Here is an 18,864-nt window from a genome sequence, read left to right as displayed (position 1 = left end):
CTAGACAATGTGTAAAAGTTTGATTTTGGACGGAGAAAAAACAAAGATTGTTGTGTAAAAGGCCTGTCCCACTTACGTGATTTTTTTCGGTGACTTGCGTCATAGTCGCAGCAGGTGGCTGAAAGTTTCCAACATGTTGAAAATCCAGCGGCGACCAGAAAAAGGTACGACTCTCCGGGGATTACTACTCACGACCGTACAGGTGTCACTCCCGTGACATGTCGACACGTGATGCCTGTATGGTGGTGAGTAGTCGCCCAAAGAGTCGTACCTTGTTCTGGTCTCCGCTGGATTTTCAACATGTTGAAAATTTTCGGCAATCTACTGCGACTATGGCGGGTGCCGGCAAGTCACCGAAAAAAATCACGTAAGTGGGACAGGCCTTTAATGTTCTCCAACTACTGCCAGCTGCCATTCAATGAGGGACTGTATCTTTGTATGTTGCTGTGTCCCAGCCTCTCGATGGCTATGTGCAGATGGCATGTGATGTTCTTACAAGTCCCTCCATCCCCAGAGTAATTGCAGGATCCTATAGAAATCGCAAAGGAATCGCTGCCTACCTATGTACGCACGCACACTAGCTGTGGCGATCAGTGCTCCCGATTTGAACATCAAGACTCTTGGCCAAAGTCCAGCCGTTCCTCCCAGGAACTCCGCACCAGATCTCGAGAAACCCTTGAACCAAACTAATGGGATGAAGCTAGTGAAGCTCCTCACTGGAGATGCTGAGGTTACCATCAGGAGCCAGTAGGAAGGACATTCTATGCAACCTAGCAAACAGGTTCACCCTCTTCTGCTTATATTCCCCGATCACCAAAATCTCTTAGATCTCTGATCTCCAGTTCATCTGTCCTTTCCCCTCCACAGAGACTGCCTGGCCTGCTGAGATTTTCTGTCCATAGGTACATAAGGAGCAGATTTAGGCCATTGGGTCCATCACGTCTACTCCGCCATTCAAGTATGGCTGATCTATCTTTCCCTCTCAACCCCTTTCTCCTGCCTTTTTCCCCAATCACCCCTGACATCCGTACCAATCAGAAATGTATCAATCACCACTTTAAAAATATCCATTGACTTGGCCTCCACAGCCATCTATGGCAATGAATTCCACAGATTCACCACCCTCTGACCAAAATAAATTCCTCCTCATCTCCTTCCTAAAGGGAAGTCCCACATCTTTTAAAGCTTCATCATCCCGGCTCTTATACACAATATATGAAGGCAAGTAGACCATGTGCCCGTGTGTAGTTTCAGTTTAGTTTATTGTCACGTGTACCGAGATACAGTGAAAGGCTTTTGTTGCGTGCTAACCAGTCAGCAGAAAGACAATACATGATTACAATCGAGCCATTTAATTGCAGATAGACAAAAATGCTGGCGAAACTCAGCGGGTGAGGCAGCATCTATGGAGCGAAGAAATAGGTAACGTTTCGGGGTGTCCCCTTCTCCCTCTCCCCTTAACCTATGACACCCTTGCTAATCAACCCTTCAATCATGACCATGGAATGGTCGCCCCCCCCCTCAACTGCACGTTGGGGGAACAGACCCAACGGGTCTGCACTTGGTCTAATTTCTCTTAAATCTTTCCCCTAGGTAAATCTATCGCAGTTCGCTGGATACTTTCAAGAGAGAGCTAGATAGGGCTCTTCAGATTGAAGGGTTTTGGCCCGAAATGTTGCCTATTTCCTTTGCTCCATAGATGCTGCTGCACCCGCTGAGTTTCTCCAGCACTTTAGTCTACAGAAGGATCTCCGCCCATTCCTTCTCTCCAGAGATGCTGCCTGTCCTGCTGAGTTACTCCAGCACTTTGTGTCTATCCCCTGCATCTGCAGTTCCTTCCTGCACATTCAAGGGTGGGTCGCAGGCATTCTGTGCTGCACGACTGACTCCATCCATGCCTGACGGTATTGGTGGGACCACTGGTGGGCTGTTTTGTGAACGGACGCGGGCTGTTTTGCCCCAGAGGTGTGGGAGAGGAGGAGAGGGGGGGGAGTGGAGGGGGCAAGATTTGGGAAGGCGGTGCAGGAGGGCTCAGATCTGGCGGATGGGAGCGGAACAGCATCCTAGCGTGCTGCTGGAACCAGTCCAAGTAGTGAGTGGCTGGTGCTGGAATCCCAGCACCGAGGAGCGAGAGAGACAGAGAGACAGAGACACAGAGAGAGAGGGGGAGAAGTCAGCATACGGACCGCCCGCAAGCAAGAGACCACAAGCCGGCCCCTGGTCTTGCTCGTATTTATAGAGCAGTTGCAATGTGACTGACTATCCCAGCGCCTGTCTTATATAAAAACACAACCCGGGTGTCAGCTTTCAACTCCAGGCTGGTGGGAATGGCGTTTCGGGCAGGACCAGGCGCGGACAAGCCTCACAGGGTGAGTAGTTAGTTGGTCAAAGCTGCAGACACTCTCTCCCCGATGGAAAAAACAACACCTTTTAGCTGCATCTCCCGTCCTTTTTATTGCAGCGAGAGGAGCCTTTTGCAAGGAGAGGCGGCGAGCTGTGAGAAATGTCCCTGCTAGCTGCCCGCACTGACTCACTGCTTGTCGACTAGCCCGCACCGAGTCCCAGCCCCAAACACCAAACCCCCAAAAACCAAGCCAGCAAACTCCTCCGACTGCTTCCCTTCAATGTAACACGGGGTGCATGCACTATGTGTAACGCTGACACCGAGGGAGGAGTCTAAACACAGGAGGGCATGGATGGAGTAAGATAAATGCAAGGAACTGCAGATAGATGTGCGGGTTTTTACGCCCAAACAAAAAAAAAAGACACAGAGTGCTGGAGTAACGCAGAGAACCAGGCAGCATCTCAGCTTGGAATTTCGAAGGCAGAGACAGATAGATTTTTGATTGGTATCACTAGAGGCAGGAAACATGTTCCCGGTGTTGGGGGAGTCCAGAACCAGGGGCCACACACACAGTTTAAGAATAAGGAGTAAACCATTTAGAACGGAGACGAGGAAATGCTTTTTCTCACTGAGAGTGGTGAGTCTGTGGAATTCTCTGCCTCAGAGGGCGGTGGAGGCAGGTTCTCTGGATGCTTTCAAGAGTGAGCTTGATAGGGCTCTTACAAATAGTGGAGTCAGGGGATATGGGGAGAACGGGGTACTGATTGGGGATGATCAGCCATGATCACATTGAATGGCGGTGCTGGCTCGAAGGACCGAATGGCCTACTCCTGCACCTATTGTCTATTGTCTATTGTATCAGGTGTCAGAGGTTATGGGGAGAAGGCAGGAGAATGGGGTTGGGAGGGAGAGATAGATCAGCCTTGATTGAATGGCGGAGTAGACTCGATGGGCTGAATGGCCCAAATTCTACTCCGATCACTTCTGCCCTTGTGAGAACATGGGTAGGTGATGAAGATAGGCACAAAGTGCTGGAGAAACTCAGCGGGTCAGTCAGCATCTATGGAGAAAAAGGAATAGGTGATGTTTCGGTTTGGGACCCTTTCTTCAGACGTTTTGGAGCAATGCACTTTGTATCTTTTTTGTTTGTAAACCAGCACCTGCAGTTCCTTGTGTCTAATGAAGAGTCTATGCCGGGTCTAAACGCATTTCTCTGGCATTGAAAGGCCACGTCTCGGGAGTTAGCTGGCTCCATCTATGTTTGTGGCTGATATTATTAATTATTCAGTTTTCATTTAGTTTGACATGTCAAAGTCACTCTTTTTTCCAAAGTGTTAAAGATATTTATTTTCGTGATATTAGAAAAAAAAATTGTTATTGGTGGAGCAAACATTGCTGTTTGGGGTGAGGGTAAATGTCGGCAGATGTTTTGCCCAGATGTTGGGGTGCTGTCGTTGTGGGGAAGCAAAGTGTTTTGTAAAGTAATGTTTCAAGAGAGAGGTTCAGGCCTTGGCTATAAAGCCTCTGACTATCAGTCTGCATTGTTTGTGGGGGTGGGGCAACAGCCCCTGTCTGATCGTTAACTATGTGTACTTGTTATGTTAACTTGTTAACCATGGTAACCTTTGTGTGTGTAAAATCACGAAAGGAATAGATCGGGTGGACACACAGACTCTCTGGCTCAGAGTAAGGATTCAAGATTCAAGAGAATTTATTGTCATGTGTCCCAGATAGGACAATGAAATTCTTGCTTTGCTTCAGCACAACAGAATATAGTAGGCATAAATACAGAACAGATCAGTGTATCCATATGCCGTTGAATATATATATATATATACACACATAAATAAGCAGATAAAGTGCAATGTACTATTAATGTTCAGAGTTATGTTTGAGTTGAGTTTAATAGCCTGATGGCTGTGGGGAAGTAGCTATTCCTGAACCTGGATATTGCAGATTTCAGGCTCCTGTACCTTCTACCTGAAGGCAATGGGGAGATGAGTGTGTGGCCAGGATGGTGTGGGTCCTCGATGATACTGCCAGCCTTTTTGAGGCAGCGACTGCGATAGATCCCCTCGATGGTAGGGAGGTCAAGAGCCGATGATGGACTGGGCAGTGTTTACAACTCGTTGAAGGGAATCGAGAACCAGAGGACATGGGTTTAACGTGAAGGGGAGAGGAGCGGGGAAGATTTAATAGGAACCTGAGGGTTAAACTTTTCAGACTTCAGACTTTTCTCGGGTCGAGCCTTCTTCAGACCTGAGACATCTGACAAAGAAGGGTCTCGGTCCGAAACGTCACCCATTCCTTCTCTCCAGAGATGCTGCCTGTCCCGCTGAGTTACTCCAGCTTTTTGTGTCTACCTTTGGTTTAAAACAGCGTCTGCAGTTCCTCCCCGCACACTTCTGTACCTCTTGTCTGATTTCCTTTTCTCATGTTTAGAATCAAACTGCACGGAACCAGGCCCTATGGCACAACTTATCCATGCAAACCAATATGGCCCATCTGAGTTAGTCCAATTTGCCCGTATTTAAACCTTTAACCTTTACCTATCAAAATTCCTGTCCAAATGTCTATTAAATGTCGTTACTCCACCTGCCTCTACCACTTCCTGTTGTTGATGCTGGTGCTGTTCCATGCCACCATTAGGAAGGCTTTAGAGGCCTGTGTGGAAATATTTGCCACTGGGACACACACAATTAAATGCTTGGCCAACGTTTCTCCTGCATATGGTGTAAGGAATCATCGCATTAGTCATGGTGCAACCTCGCTGTGTGCAACAGGGCTGGAGGTACAGACTGGTACCATGTTTGCAGCAGATGTTGACTCATTGCACTCTGCTTTGAAGCAGGGCAGCTGTGGTGTAATGCAGTGATGGACCTGAGCAGATGTTTGCTGGGCCTTGTCCCTTTACCACATCTGCCAAAGCTGAATTAGTTTAGTTTAGTTTAGAGATACAGCGTGGAAGTACGCTGAGTCTGTGCCGACCAGCGACCGCCTACACTAACAATATCTTACACGCTAAGGACAATTTACAATCTTTACCAAAGCCAATTAACCTGTATGTCTGTGGGAGGAAAACCAGAGCACCCGTCGAAAACCCACACAATCTCAGGGAGAACGTGCAAACTCCGTACAGACAGCCCCCGCTGTCAGGATTGAACCCGGGACTCTATAAGGCAGCAACTCTATCGCTGTGCTGCCGTGCATTAGAACATGGGAACGCTCACTTTGTGCTGTAATTCCCCCAGTCTGGGCGGCTTTCTCAACTCAGGAGGTTGTGGGGCTGGAAAATAAAACTCACCAAACTGCAGATGTCAGAAATCTGAAATCAAAACAGGTAGTGCTGGAAATTCTCGGCAGGCCGGGCAGCATAATTTGGAAAGACGTTTTGGGTCCAGGATCCCTAGTCGGAGCTGACAGAACTTTCTCAGAGCAAGCCTCATAGTCGTGGAGCACAGAAACAGGCCCTGAGCAACAACCTGACCTAACCGACCCTTAAGGGCCTGTTCCACGAACATGCGACTGCATGCGGCAAGCGCGACCAAACCAGAAGCGGGGGTCGCGCAGTGGTCGAGTGAGTGACGTGAAGTTCGAGCGAAGTTCGCGGGAAGTTCGACCGTGACATACGGCATCGAGACGCTGCGGTGCTCCGCCCACAAGCAACAACATGACATACGTGACAGTGACAGAAACTCTCCCCTGAGTTGACGGCGTCGAGTGGTCAGAAAAAGTGGTCGACGTGAAGTTCGAGCGAAGTCCGCGGGAAGTTCGACCGTGACGTACGGCATCGAGACGCTGCGGTGCTCCGCCCACAAGCAACAACATGACATACAGTGACAGTTGCGAATGACTCAGAAAACACTAAATATTAATAATAATAAAACATTAATGATAAAATATCATTGATCGAGCAAGTGCTTCAACAGGAACGTTGTGAAACATAGCTGGAACTGAGCGGCCTGTGACTAAAGGGATAGACAACAGTGGAGGGGCAGAAGGGAAGCCAGAACTCCACGCAGTGATGTAACTCTCATTGTATCTCTTCAATGCCCACAGTCCGATTCAGCCAATCTGTGTGTTTAGCTACTGTTTTCTCACTGGCTGCAGCAACTGAGGTATTAGGGATTGGTTATATAACAATGCATCACCATGATCTTATACAATAAAGCGTTCTGCCTGAATGAAGTGAGTGTTAACTGTGCTTTACCGCACGGCTGATGTATAGAATATAAAACAACCTCTGCGCTGTGCATTAGTCACTGGGAAAAAAAAATGGCTTGCCTGCCTGCACAGGGTTACTGCACTTCAAAATAATTTGGTCGGTCTCTGAAGCAATTTGGGATTTGGAGACGTCTGAAGAAGGGTCTCGACCCAAAATGTCACCCATTCCTTCTCTCCACAGATGCTGCCTGTCCCGCTGAGTTTCTCCAGCTTTTTGTGTCTATATTCGGTTTAAACCAGCATCTGCAGTTCCTGCCGACACAATTTGAGATGTACCAAGGGTTACAATTAAATGGCTTCATAGAAACATGGAAAATACGTACATGAGTAGGCCATTCAGCCCTTCGAGCGATCACCACCATTCAATATGATTACGGCTGATCAGCAAAAATCAGTGCCCCGTTCCTGCTTTCTCCCCATATCTCTTGATTCCATTAGGCCTAAGAGCTAAATCTAACTCTCTCTTTGAAGTCTAAGAGTCATACAGCACGGAAACAGGGCCTTTTGCCCAATTCCCCCATGCCGACCAGTATCCCCCCCCCCCCCCCCATGTGTAGCGTGTTAGTTATATTAATGCAGTGCTTCTTATGCCCCCGTCCCACTTAGGAAACCTGAACGGAAACCTCTGGAGACTTTGCGCCCCACCGTGCGGTTCCCGGAGGTTTTTGGCAGTCTCCCTACCTGCTTCCACTACCTGCACCCTCCGGCAACCACCTGTAACCTCCGGGAACCGCACGGAAACCTTGGGTGGGGCGCAAAGTCTCCAGAGGTTTCCGTTCAGGTTTCCTAAGTGGGACACGGGCATTACACTGGTGAATGGTTCACCCAAGGGCGAATTCAATTACTTTGGGGTAAATGAAGCTAGAGTGGTGAATGAAGGGTGAATGACTTAATTTATTCAGATATTTATATATTTTTATGTATACTTAAAAAAGGCATTGCCATTAAAGTGGTTAGTATGTTTTTATTGTTTTTTATGGCAGTGGAGCTGGAAATTAGATTATTTTTTCTGTCTACCTATGGTTTCCTAATTTCAAAGCAGCAGGCTATTTCCCAAATTTACTGTAATATAACCTTTAAGGGAAGACCAGAAGAGCTAGTGGGATCATAAATGTATAAATGGCAACACTGGAGGATCGCCGTAGGCAACGGTGGAATTGTAACTATACTTTGTGTAGCAATTTAATTATCAAACTTGATACTTGGTTGCTATTGTGAGCATTCATCAGAGAGAGTTATGGAATGTTATATTAGTTGGATACTAATATATTAAATCATGTAATCCATGGTATTTTGAGCTAGTTTTCCAAGAAAGAACTGCAGTAATCAAAGCCCAAAAGGATAGGATGGGGCTGAAGACCAGCGTTTAGAAGTTGGGATGGTTTCTAATAGAACAATTCCCTAACTCCAGTGGTAATTCAACTCCTAGTTTTCTTTACATATTTTTTAATATGTTCAAATAGTTGAATAAAATAAACACTTAAGAAATTAGTTAATTTATGTTTTTTGCTCATGTGACAAAATAAATTCTACTCAAGGGAGAAAAATGAAAATTACCAAAAAAAACATAATAAAATTTAGTCGCTTGGTGAATTAAATTTTGTGATGAAGACTCAAGGGTGAATGACACTGAAATTGTTTGAGAAGCACTGTCTTAATGTACGAAATGTCAGATATGTGAAAAGAAAGAGATTAGTTAAAACAAATGTAGGTCCCTTGCAGTCAGAAACAGGTGAGTTGATCATGGGGAACAAGGATATGGCGGACCAATTGAATAACTACTTTGGTTCCGTCTTCACTAAGGAAGACATAAATAATTTGCCGGAAATAGCAGGGGACCACGGGTCAAAGGAGTTGGAGGAATTGAGTGAAATCCAGGTTAGCCGGGAAGTGGTGTTGGGTAAATTGAATGGATTAAAGGCCGATAAATCCCCAGGGCCAGATAGGCTGCATCCCAGAGTACTTAAGGAAGTAGCTCCAGAAATAGTGGATGCATTAGTAATAATCTTTCAAAACTCTTTAGATTCTGGAGTAGTTCCTGAAGATTGGCGGGTAGCAAATGTAACCCCACTTTTTAAGAAGGGAGGGAGAGAGAAAACGGGGAATTACAGACCAGTTAGTCTAACATCGGTAGTGGGGAAACTGCTAGAGTCAGTTATTAAAGATGGGATAGCAGCACATTTGGAAAGTGGTGAAATCATTGGACAAAGTCAGCATGGATTTACGAAGGGTAAATCATGTCTGACGAATCTTATAGAATTTTTCTAGGATGTAACTAGTAGCGTGGATAGGGGAGAACCAGTGGATGTGGTGTATCTGGACTTCCAGAAGGCTTTCGACAAGGTCCCACATAAGAGATTAGTATACAAACTTAAAGCACATGGCATTGGGGGTTCAGTATTGATGTGGATAGAGAACTGGCTGGCAAACAGGAAGCAAAGAGTAGGAGTAAACGGGTCCTTTTCACAATGGCAGGCAGTGACTAGTGGGGTACCCCAAGGCTCAGTACTGGGACCCCAGCTATTTACAGCATATATATTAATGATCTGGATGAGGGAATTGAAGGCAATATCTCCAAGTTTGCGGATGACACTAAGCTGGGGGGCAGTGTTAGCTGTGAGGAGGATGCTAGGAGACTGCAAGGTGACTTGGATAGGCTGGGTGAGTGGGCAAATGTTTGGCAGATGCAGTATAATATGGATAAATGTGAGGTTATCCAATTTGGTGGCAAAAACGGGAAAGCAGACTATTATCTAAATGGTGGCCGATTGGGAAAGGGGGAGATGCAGCGAGACCTGGGTGTCATGGTACACCAGTCATTGAAGGTAGGCATGCAGGTGCAGCAGGCAGTAAAGAAAGCGAATGGTATGTTAGCTTTCATTGCAAAAGGATTTGAGTATAGGAGCAGGGAGGTTCTACTGCAGTTGTACAGGGTCTTGGTGAGACCACACCTGGAGTATTGCGTACAGTTTTGGTCTCCAAATCTGAGGAAGGACATTATTGCCATAGAGGGAGTGCAGAGACGGTTCACCAGACTGATTCCTGGGATGTCAGGACTGTCTTATGAAGAAAGACTGGATAGACTTGGTTTATACTCTCTAGAATTTAGGAGATTGAGAGGGGATCTTATAGAAACTTACAAAATTCTTAAGGGGTTGGACAGGCTAGATGCAGGAAGATTATTCCCGATGTTAGGGAAGTCCAGGACAAGGGGTTACAGCTTAAGGATAAAGGGGAAATCCTTTAAAACCGAGATGAGAAGAACTTTTTTCACACAGAGAGTGGTGAATCTCTGGAACTCTCTGCCACAGAGGGTAGTTGAGGCCAGTTCATTGGCTATATTTAAGAGGGAGTTAGATGTGGCCCTTTTGGCTAAGGGGATCAGGGGGTATGGAGAGAAGGCAGGTACGGGATACTGAGTTTGGATGATCAGCCATGATCATATTGAATGGCGGTGCAGGCTCGAAGGGCCTAATGGCCTACTCCTGCACCTAATTTCTATGTTTCTATGTCTTAATGTACGAAACTTGCAGACAATTTAAGTAGCACAAGGTCCCACGTAGCGCTGGTCAATATACATTTCAGTTGTTGGAAACTTGAGCAAAACACAAAGTGCTGGAGGAATTTAACGGGTCATGCAGTATCTATGGCGGGAATCTATGGTGGGTCCAGTTACTTCAGACTTTGGAGATACAAGGTGGAAACAGGCCCTTCGGCCCACCGAGTCCCATCCGACCAGCCACCCCCCGTACACTAGTTCTATCCTACACACCAGGGACAATTTTACCAAAGCCAATTAACCTACAAACCTAATTTCATGTTATTCTTTAGCTGTTTCACTGAAAGCACGGAGTTTTCTCCCTCATTTTGGGCTGGATTCCAATTAAATCAGTGCAGGTCTTTGGCATTTTCGAGATTGGTGGAGTCTGATGATATAATGTGCTGCTTGATAAATGATCTGCATTACTGTAGTGACTAACCCAAAGCTGCAGGAATCGATGCACAAAGGACTACGAGAATTGTTAAGGGATATCCCCTTGGTAATCTTGTGAATGAATGTCTCCACGGTGTATTAGATGTTGGAGCTCCCTGCAGTAGCTTTCAAAGGTAACATTCAAGTGATGGGAATATTCCGAGCTCTGAAGAATAAATAACAGCATCCAATTCTGAGTTGGCTTCAACATAAAACATTGCCTCACAGCTTATAGCTTGGATGTGTGCTGACATCACTTTGAGTATCAGTTACTAATTTATACTGAAGAACACAGAGTGTTGGAGCAACTCAGCAGATCAGGCAGCATCTCTGGAGAACATGGACAGGTGACGTTGAGGGTCAGGCCCTGTCTTTAATGCAATGAAAGACGACATGAATTGTTGGAGGAAATCAGGGTCTGAAGAAGGATCCCGACCCGAAACGTCACTTATTCACATTCTCCAGAGATGCTGCCTGACCGGCTGAGTTACTCCAGCACTTGTGATTTTTTTTTTTAGAAACCAGTACCTGCAGTTCCTGGTTACTGGTGCTATAATTACTTTGGTCGTAAGAATAATCAACGATTTTGGTGAAATATTAAATGTTTTTATCAAATAGACACCAGAAACTGCAGACGCTAGAATCTTGAGAAAGAACCAAAGTGCCGGAGGAACTCAGTAAGTCAGTCAGCATCTGTGGAGGGAAAGATTTTATAAGACTTGATGGGATAGATGCAGGAATGAAGTTGCCAGGGTCTGTAGAATGGGCTTGACACCAGTCTGAAGAAGGGTCTCGACCCGAAATGTCACCCATTCCTTCTCTCCAGAGATGCTGCCTGTCCCGCTGAGTTACTCCAGCTTCTTGTGTCTATCTTCAGTTTAAACCAGAGCCTGCAGTTCCTTCCTGCACAATGAAGTTACGTTGACTGGCAGTTGCAATCGCATAATCAGGGGTTATATGTGAAGACATTTCTTAACCCAGAAGGATGAGACTTTGGAATTCTCTATCGCGGAGGGCTGTGGAGCCTAAAGCCCTGCCCCACGGTACGAGTTCATTCCAAGAGCTCTCCCCGAGTTTGCCCTGATTTGAACTCGGAGATTTACGGTAATGGCCGCTCGTCGGTACTCGGGGCTCTCGTGGACATTTTTCAACATGTGGAAAAATCTTCACGAGTCTTCCCGAGTACCTGCCGTTAGCAAGTCTTCCCGAGTACCTGCCGTTAGCGTTACGATCCGCTAAGAGACGTCCCCGAGCTCCGACGTACCTGCCACGTTCATTCTCCGTGCTTACCACGAGTTTGATTTTTTTTAAACTCGGGAGAGCTCGTGGAATGAACTTGCACTGTGGGACGGGGCTATTAGTCACCGAGCCTATTCATGACAAGATATTGAGGCGTATGGTATAAGAGCAGGAACGTGACACTGTGGCTGTGATTGTAATGAACGGCAGAGCGGAAACATCGTGGAAACAGGCCCTTCGGCCCAATTTGCTCATACCGACCAACATGCCCCATCTACACTAGTCCCACCTGCCTGCGTTTGACCTATTTCCCCCAAAACCTGTCCTATCCATGTACCTGTCTAAATGTTGCGATGGTCCCTGCATCAACTACCTCCTCTAGCAGCTCGTTCCATACACCCACTGCCACTGTAGGAGGTACAAAATGCCCCCCCCCCCCCCCGCTTGCTTCAACGTATATCTCACATTATTCTATTGTCTTTATTTATAGCTGGGTTACCCCCAAACCTGCTTAATTGTTTACTGCAAGCCTTTCCTAGTGCGTTCACTGTGCAGCAGCAGGGATGTGCGACTGACTAAGACAGTACACTCTGCAGTGCTGTGACATCTGATGTCTAAATATAGGGCAGCGAGAACAGAAATAGCCCACAGCCCACACATCCACATGGTCGGAATTCCTCACTTGCACAGACATGCGCGGATAGCAGGTCCGCTCTTCCTGGCACTCATTAAAACAGGAGCCACACACAGTGGGAGCGACTCGGAGCGAGGTGTTCATGTTCTGATTTGGTGGGAGTACTGCAATGGAATAGCTGGCAGAAGAGATAGTTTAGTTTGGAGTTACAGCGCGGAAACAGGCCCTTCGGCCCACCGGGTCTATCCCAACCAACGATTATCCGTAGACTGAATTGTTTAAGAAGGAACTGCAGATGCTGGAAATCGAAGGAAGACAAAAATGCTGGAGAAACTCAGCGGGTGCAGCAGCATCTATGGAGCCAAGGAAATAGGCAACGTTTCGGGCCGAAACCCGGAAGGGTTTCGGCCCGAAACGTTGCCTATTTCCTTCAGCCTGAAGAAGGGTTTTGGTCCGAATCGTTGCCCATTTCCTTCGCTCCATAGATGCTGCTGCACCCGCTGAGTTTCTCCAGCATTTTTGTCTACCATAAAATAAATTGTTACTGCCTAATGTGTGATAATCAAGCAAGCACAAAAGGAATGGTTTTTAATAATTTGAATAACTCGAGTCAATATGTAGGATATAACATGTACGGGCTGGCACGGACTTGGTGGGCCGAAGGGCCTGTTTCCCCTCAGTGCCTCCAAATCTAAAAACATGTCACAGTTCCACCCTAACACTTTGCCTGTCCTTAATTGACTGGAGAGATATATTATTGATCCAGGCTGCCTACACTGTGTGCTGCAGCTACTCAGTCTGTAACGTTTTATGAATGGGATGTTTACCATGCCTCAGCTCAGCTTCAGTGCATCTGCTTGTGTTGGTTATCTGGCATCCTAGAAAACAGCAGGGAAACAGGCTGTGCCATTTCACACCTCTCGGTTCCCTCGCCCCCCCTGACTCTCAGTCTGAAGAAGGGTCTCCACCCAGAACGTCACCCATCCCTTCTCCCCAGAGATGCTGCCTGTCCCGCTGGGGGTTACTCCAGATGTTTGTGTCTATCTAGAGTGTAAACTGGTTCTTTGGCCCAACTCCTCAATGCTGGCCAAGGTGCTCCCTCAACTGGCCCCATTTGTCTGGCCTTGTTTCAGATTAGTTAAGAAGGAGAAGGGTTTCGGCCCGAAACGTCGCCTATTTCCTACGCTCCATAGATGCTGCCGCACCCGCTGAGTTTCTCCAGCAATTTTGTCTACCTTCAGATTAGCTTATTCTCAAGCATACCGAGGTACAGTGAAAAACTTTTTGTTTTTTGTTGTATGCTATTCAGTCAGCGGAAAGACTGATTACAATCAAGCCATCCACAGTGTGTAGATACAGGATAAAGGGAATAATAATAATAATAATATTAATATTTATTTATATAGCACTTTTAAACAAAATCACTTTGAACCAAAGTGCTTTACAGGGATTGATTAAACTAATTGAATAGATTAAATGTCAATAAATCCATATAAAATAAAAAAGAAAAAAGAAAAAGAAAAAAGACACAGAACACAGATTCCTCCCACATTCCAAAGACGTGCAGGTTTATAGGTTATTTGACCCCTGTAATGTATTTGCTCCTGGTGTGCAGGACATAGAACTAGTGTACGGGGTGATCGCTGGCCGGCATTGACTCAGCGGGCCGAAGGGCCTGTTTCCATGCTGGATCTCTGAAGTCTAAAGTTTAGCTGTGCTACCCTTGGCTCCAGTTGGTTATTGCCTACACTGTCGAACGGTGTCCAACATGGTGTGCCCTGGCCATCTCTCTCGTTGCTCCACTGTGCATAGGGTTGCCAACTTTCTCACTCTCCCAACTCCCAACTAAGAGCCAAAAGGGTGCGGTTATGGTGCTCGCCCTGGGTGAGGTGAGAACCGTGTTAGCTTTTCCGTGAGAAGAAGCGACGATGGGGGGGGGGACTTGTGAGGAATCTTGCAGGAGGCGAGATGGACATCGAACGGCAACAGATCTGACGAGCTGGTTGACAAAATCTCAGAGTTGCTGCTACCTGCTGTGACAATTCGCCATGTGTTTGCTCCTACGGGGGCTGGCTGGCACTCGGGAGATTTAAGGGGCGTCGGTGTTCGGGGGTGGGGGGAACTAACCCGGGAATGTAAACCCACAAGCGCCTGCCGCTCCAACCCAACCCTGGTGATGGTTGGTTAGGTGCATTACATGCATTTTCGACTTACGATATATTATCAGAACATAACCCCATTGTAAGTTGAGGAGCACCTGCTAGTAGCCGTCAAATACGGGACAAAAGCGATCCCGTACGGGACAAACCAATTTTAGCCCAATATACGGGATATCCCGGCTAATACGGGGCGGTTGGCAATGATTGTTAAGGACTTGGACGTGCTAGAGGCAGGAAACATGTTCCCGATGTTGGGGGAGTCCAGAACCAGGGGCCACACACAGTTTAAGAATAAGGGGTTAGCCATTTAGAACGGAGACGAGGAAACACTTTTTCTCACAGAGAGTGGTGAGTCTGTGGAATTCTCTGCCTCAGAGGGCAGTGGAGGCAGGTTCTCCGGATGCTTTCAAGAGTGAGCTTGATAGGGCTCTTAAAGATAGTGGAGTTAGGGGATATGGGGAGAAGGCAGGAACGGGGTACTGATTGGGGATGATCAGCCATGATCACATTGAATGGCGGTGCTGGCTCGAAGGACCGAATGGCCTACTCCTGCACCTATTGTCTATTGCCTATTGTATCAGGTGTCAGAGGTTATGGAGAGAAGGCAGGAGAATGGGGTTGGGAGGGAGAGATTGGATCAGCCTTGATTGAATGGCGGAGTAGACTTGATGGGCTGAATGGCCCAAATTCTACTCCGATCACTTCTGCCCTTGTGAGAACATGGGTAGGTGATGAAGATAGACACAAAGTGCTGGAGAAACTCAGCGGGTCAGTCAGCATCTAGTCACAGGGGATATGGGGATATGGGGAGAAGGCAGGAACGGGGTACTGATTGGGGATGATCAGCCATGATCACATTGAATGGTGGTGTTGGCTCGAAGGGCCGAATGGCCTACTCCTGCACCTATTGTCTATTGCCTATTGTCTAACTGTACAGCAGACAGTGAAACTACATGTACAGCTACAGTTAGCAGCGACCTGGTCACCAGATCACTAACCATCATTTTGTTTGTCTACTCATCCCCAGGCAGACACTGCTACCAGCTTCCTCAGGGCTGCACGTTCAGGAAACTTGGACAAACTCTTGGACTATTTAAAGAATGGAGCTGAAATCAACACTTGTAACCAGGTCAGTGATTTATGTTTCGAACCAAATAATCGGCTCAAGGAAAGCCATGGCAGGGATTTCAAGTCTGTATGTTTGAAAGCAAATGTCAGAGCTGTCAAAAGGGTTTGTGGAAATATCGTGGGAACTGGACCAAAACATCATCAATCAAACCTTCTGAAGATCATTCCTTCGCTTGCCCATTTCCTTCGCTTGAAGAAGGGTTTCGGCCCGAAACGTTGCCTATTTCCTTCGCTCCATAGATGCTGCTGCACCCGCTGAGTTTCTCCAGCTTTTTTGTGTAACCTTCGATTCTCCAGCATCTGCAGTTCCCTCTTAAACACTTCTGAAGATCAGATCAGTCTGAAGAAGGGTTTTGGCCCGAAACGTTGCCAATTTCCTTCGCTCCCTTGATGCTGCTGCACCCGCTGAGTTTCTCCAGCATTTTTGTCTACCTTCGATTTTCCAGCATCTGCAGTTCCATCTTTAACAAACTGTCTGAAGAAGGGGCTCCACCCGAAACGTCGCCCATTCCTTCTCTCCAGAGATGCCGCCTGTCCCGCGGAGTTACTCCAGCATTTTGTGCCCATCGTCGGGCGTAAACCAGCCTCTGCAGTTCCTTCCTACACATTTTGTTCCTCCACAGATGCTGCCTGACCCGCTGAGTTCTTCCACAAATATGATTAGTTTCTCTTGAAAGTCCCCAATGTTCTAAAGCACAGCAAAGCAGAAACTTGGATAAGCAGTGCGATTATTTAAAGTAAATACCGTCCAAAAATACTTGCAGTACAGCACAAAGTTTAAACAAAGCATTATTTAGGGAAAAGATAGCTTTCATTATTCTTGAGTGTCTGCCTCCATAAGCCATAACCCTCAATTGGAATATAGTAAACCTTCACAAGAACTCCCTGTAGAAGGTGGCACAGCGATAGTGTTGCTGCCTTACAGCGCCAGGGACCCAGCTTCTATCCTGACTATGGGTGCTGTCTGTACGGAGTTTGCACGTTCTCCCTGTGACCATGTGGGTTTTCTCCAGCTGCTCAGGTTTCAGTTTAGTTTAGTTTGGAGATACAGTGCGGAAACACCGGGTCCGCGCCGACCAGCGATCCACACACGTTAACACTATCCTACACGTACTAGGGACAATTTTTACATTTACCAGGACAATTAACCTACAAACCTGTATGTCTTTTGAGTGTGGGAGGAAGCTGAAGATCTCGGAGAAAACCCACACAGATCACGGGGTGAACGTACAAACTCCGTACAGACAGCACCCATAGTCTGGATCGAACGCGGGTCTCCGGCCCTGCATTCACTGGAAGGCAGCAACTCTACCGCTGAGCCCGGAGTCCAAAGATGTGCAGGTTTGTAGGTTACTTGGCTCCTGTACACTGTCCCTAGTGTGTAGGATGGAACCAGTGTAGGAGAGCCTGCTGGTCGGCACAGACACGGTGGGCCGAATGGCCTGTTTTCACACTGTATCTCTAAACAGAATTACGGAATGGTACTGATGGTTCAGTTGTGTGACCAATGTGCGTGATGTTGTTAATAACGCTGCCCCTGTCTACCTTAAAGTACCTTAATTCCTTGGGGATCATCAAATATTTAAAACACTTAACAAAATAAATTCACAGTCCAGTGGATGCAGTCCTCCCCCAGTCAGGATGTGAGCATATTGAGCTATAAAATGCCACTAAGTATCTGGGTATCTTGCCAGAATTTTACTTTGGGCACTAGACTTCAGAGATACAGCGAGGAAACAGGCCCTTCGGCCCACCGAGTCAGTTCTGACCAGCGATCACCCCAACACTATCTTACACACTAGGGACAATAGACAATAGGTGCAGGAGTAGCCATTCGGCCCTTCGAGCCAGCACCGCCATGAGTGTGATCATGCATTACATTGATTGTCACATGAACCAATTGATACAGTGAGATTTGAGTTACCATAGAGCCATACGAATAAAGTGAACACAATACACAATAGATTTTAACATGAACATCCCCCGCACAGCGGAATCAACGTTTCCCACAGTGAAGGAAGGCACTAAAGTTCAGTCTTCCTCATTGTTCACCCGTGGTCGGGGACTTTGAGCCGTCTGCAGTCGCCGCTACGGACGGCTCGATGTACAGGACCTCTGGCCGGGATGATCGGAACTCCGACGTCGGAACGGAAGAACACACTCAGCGGCTTGGAGTCTCCGAATTGGCCACTTCGAGTAGGGGGAGATTTATTGTCCCGTGTCCCTGATAGGACAATGAAATTCTTGCTTTGCTTTAGCACACTAGAACATAGTAGGCATGAATACAGAACAGATCAGTGTGTCCATATACCATTATTTAAATATATACACAAAATAATAGAGGGGGATCGACAAACTATTGGTAGGAAAAGGTCGGAATGAATAAAATACAATACAATACAATACAATACAATTTATTTGCCGTTTGGACCCCGTTGAGATCCAAACGAAATGTCGTTTCTGCAGTCATACATACAAAACGAAAAAGACCCAAGACACAACACAATTTACACAAACATCCTTCACAGTGCATCTTCTCCTCGCTGTGAAGGAAGGCAAAAAGAAACATATCTCTCCCCTGCACTCCCCTCTCCCCCCCATGTCAGAGTCAAAGACAGAGTCAAAGCCCCCAGCGGGCGATGTTAAATGTCCCGCAGCCATTAAAGCCACGCCGGGTGATGTAAGGCCAAGCACCGGGTCTTGGTGTTGGAGCCCCAGCGGGCGCTCACAAAGTCCCGCGGCAATTCCAAGCCGCGCGGGGCAGGGATGTAAGGCTCCGCTCCAGGTAATCTTCAATCCCGCAACTCGGGCGGGAGAAGTCGGGACTGGCGACAGATGACCAAGGAAAGGTGGAGTCCAACAATTGACCATGATGGGCTCCAACCTTCCTTGGTCCTCTGCTGCCAGCCCTGATTTGTCCCGACTCACAACATGACCTATCTTTTATCTCCAGAGATACTGCCTGACCCGCTGAGTTATTCCATCATTTTATGTCCATCTTCGGTATAAACCAGCATCTACAGGTCCTTCCTACACAACTTGTTCTGGTTGCGCAGGAGTGGAGACAACTAAACAAGTCACAGGGGATTATTTGTAAAACCAAACCGGAGAGTGCTGAAGTGATCCCTAATCAGTTGTAACTAGTATTTAAGTGTGAAGCACT

General features: G+C 47.0%; 1 protein-coding gene across 1 annotated transcript in view; it reads left to right on the top strand.

Moving 5' to 3' along the window:
• Positions 1-2,092: 2,092 nt before the first annotated feature.
• LOC129713324 (ankyrin-1-like) overlaps positions 2,093-18,864 on the top strand; it is a 135,106-nt gene continuing 118,334 nt past the window's right edge. Inside the window, exons 1-2 of the mRNA XM_055662297.1 lie at positions 2,093-2,369; positions 15,601-15,702. Coding sequence (XP_055518272.1) covers positions 2,328-2,369; positions 15,601-15,702 — 144 coding nt within the window. The 5' untranslated portion in view covers positions 2,093-2,327. The remainder of the gene's footprint in view (positions 2,370-15,600; positions 15,703-18,864) is intronic.

Source organism: Leucoraja erinacea, chromosome 35, assembly GCF_028641065.1.
Source record: "Leucoraja erinacea ecotype New England chromosome 35, Leri_hhj_1, whole genome shotgun sequence".
Classification (NCBI taxonomy): Eukaryota; Metazoa; Chordata; class Chondrichthyes; order Rajiformes; family Rajidae; genus Leucoraja; species Leucoraja erinaceus.
This window is presented reverse-complemented; position numbering and strand designations above follow the sequence as displayed.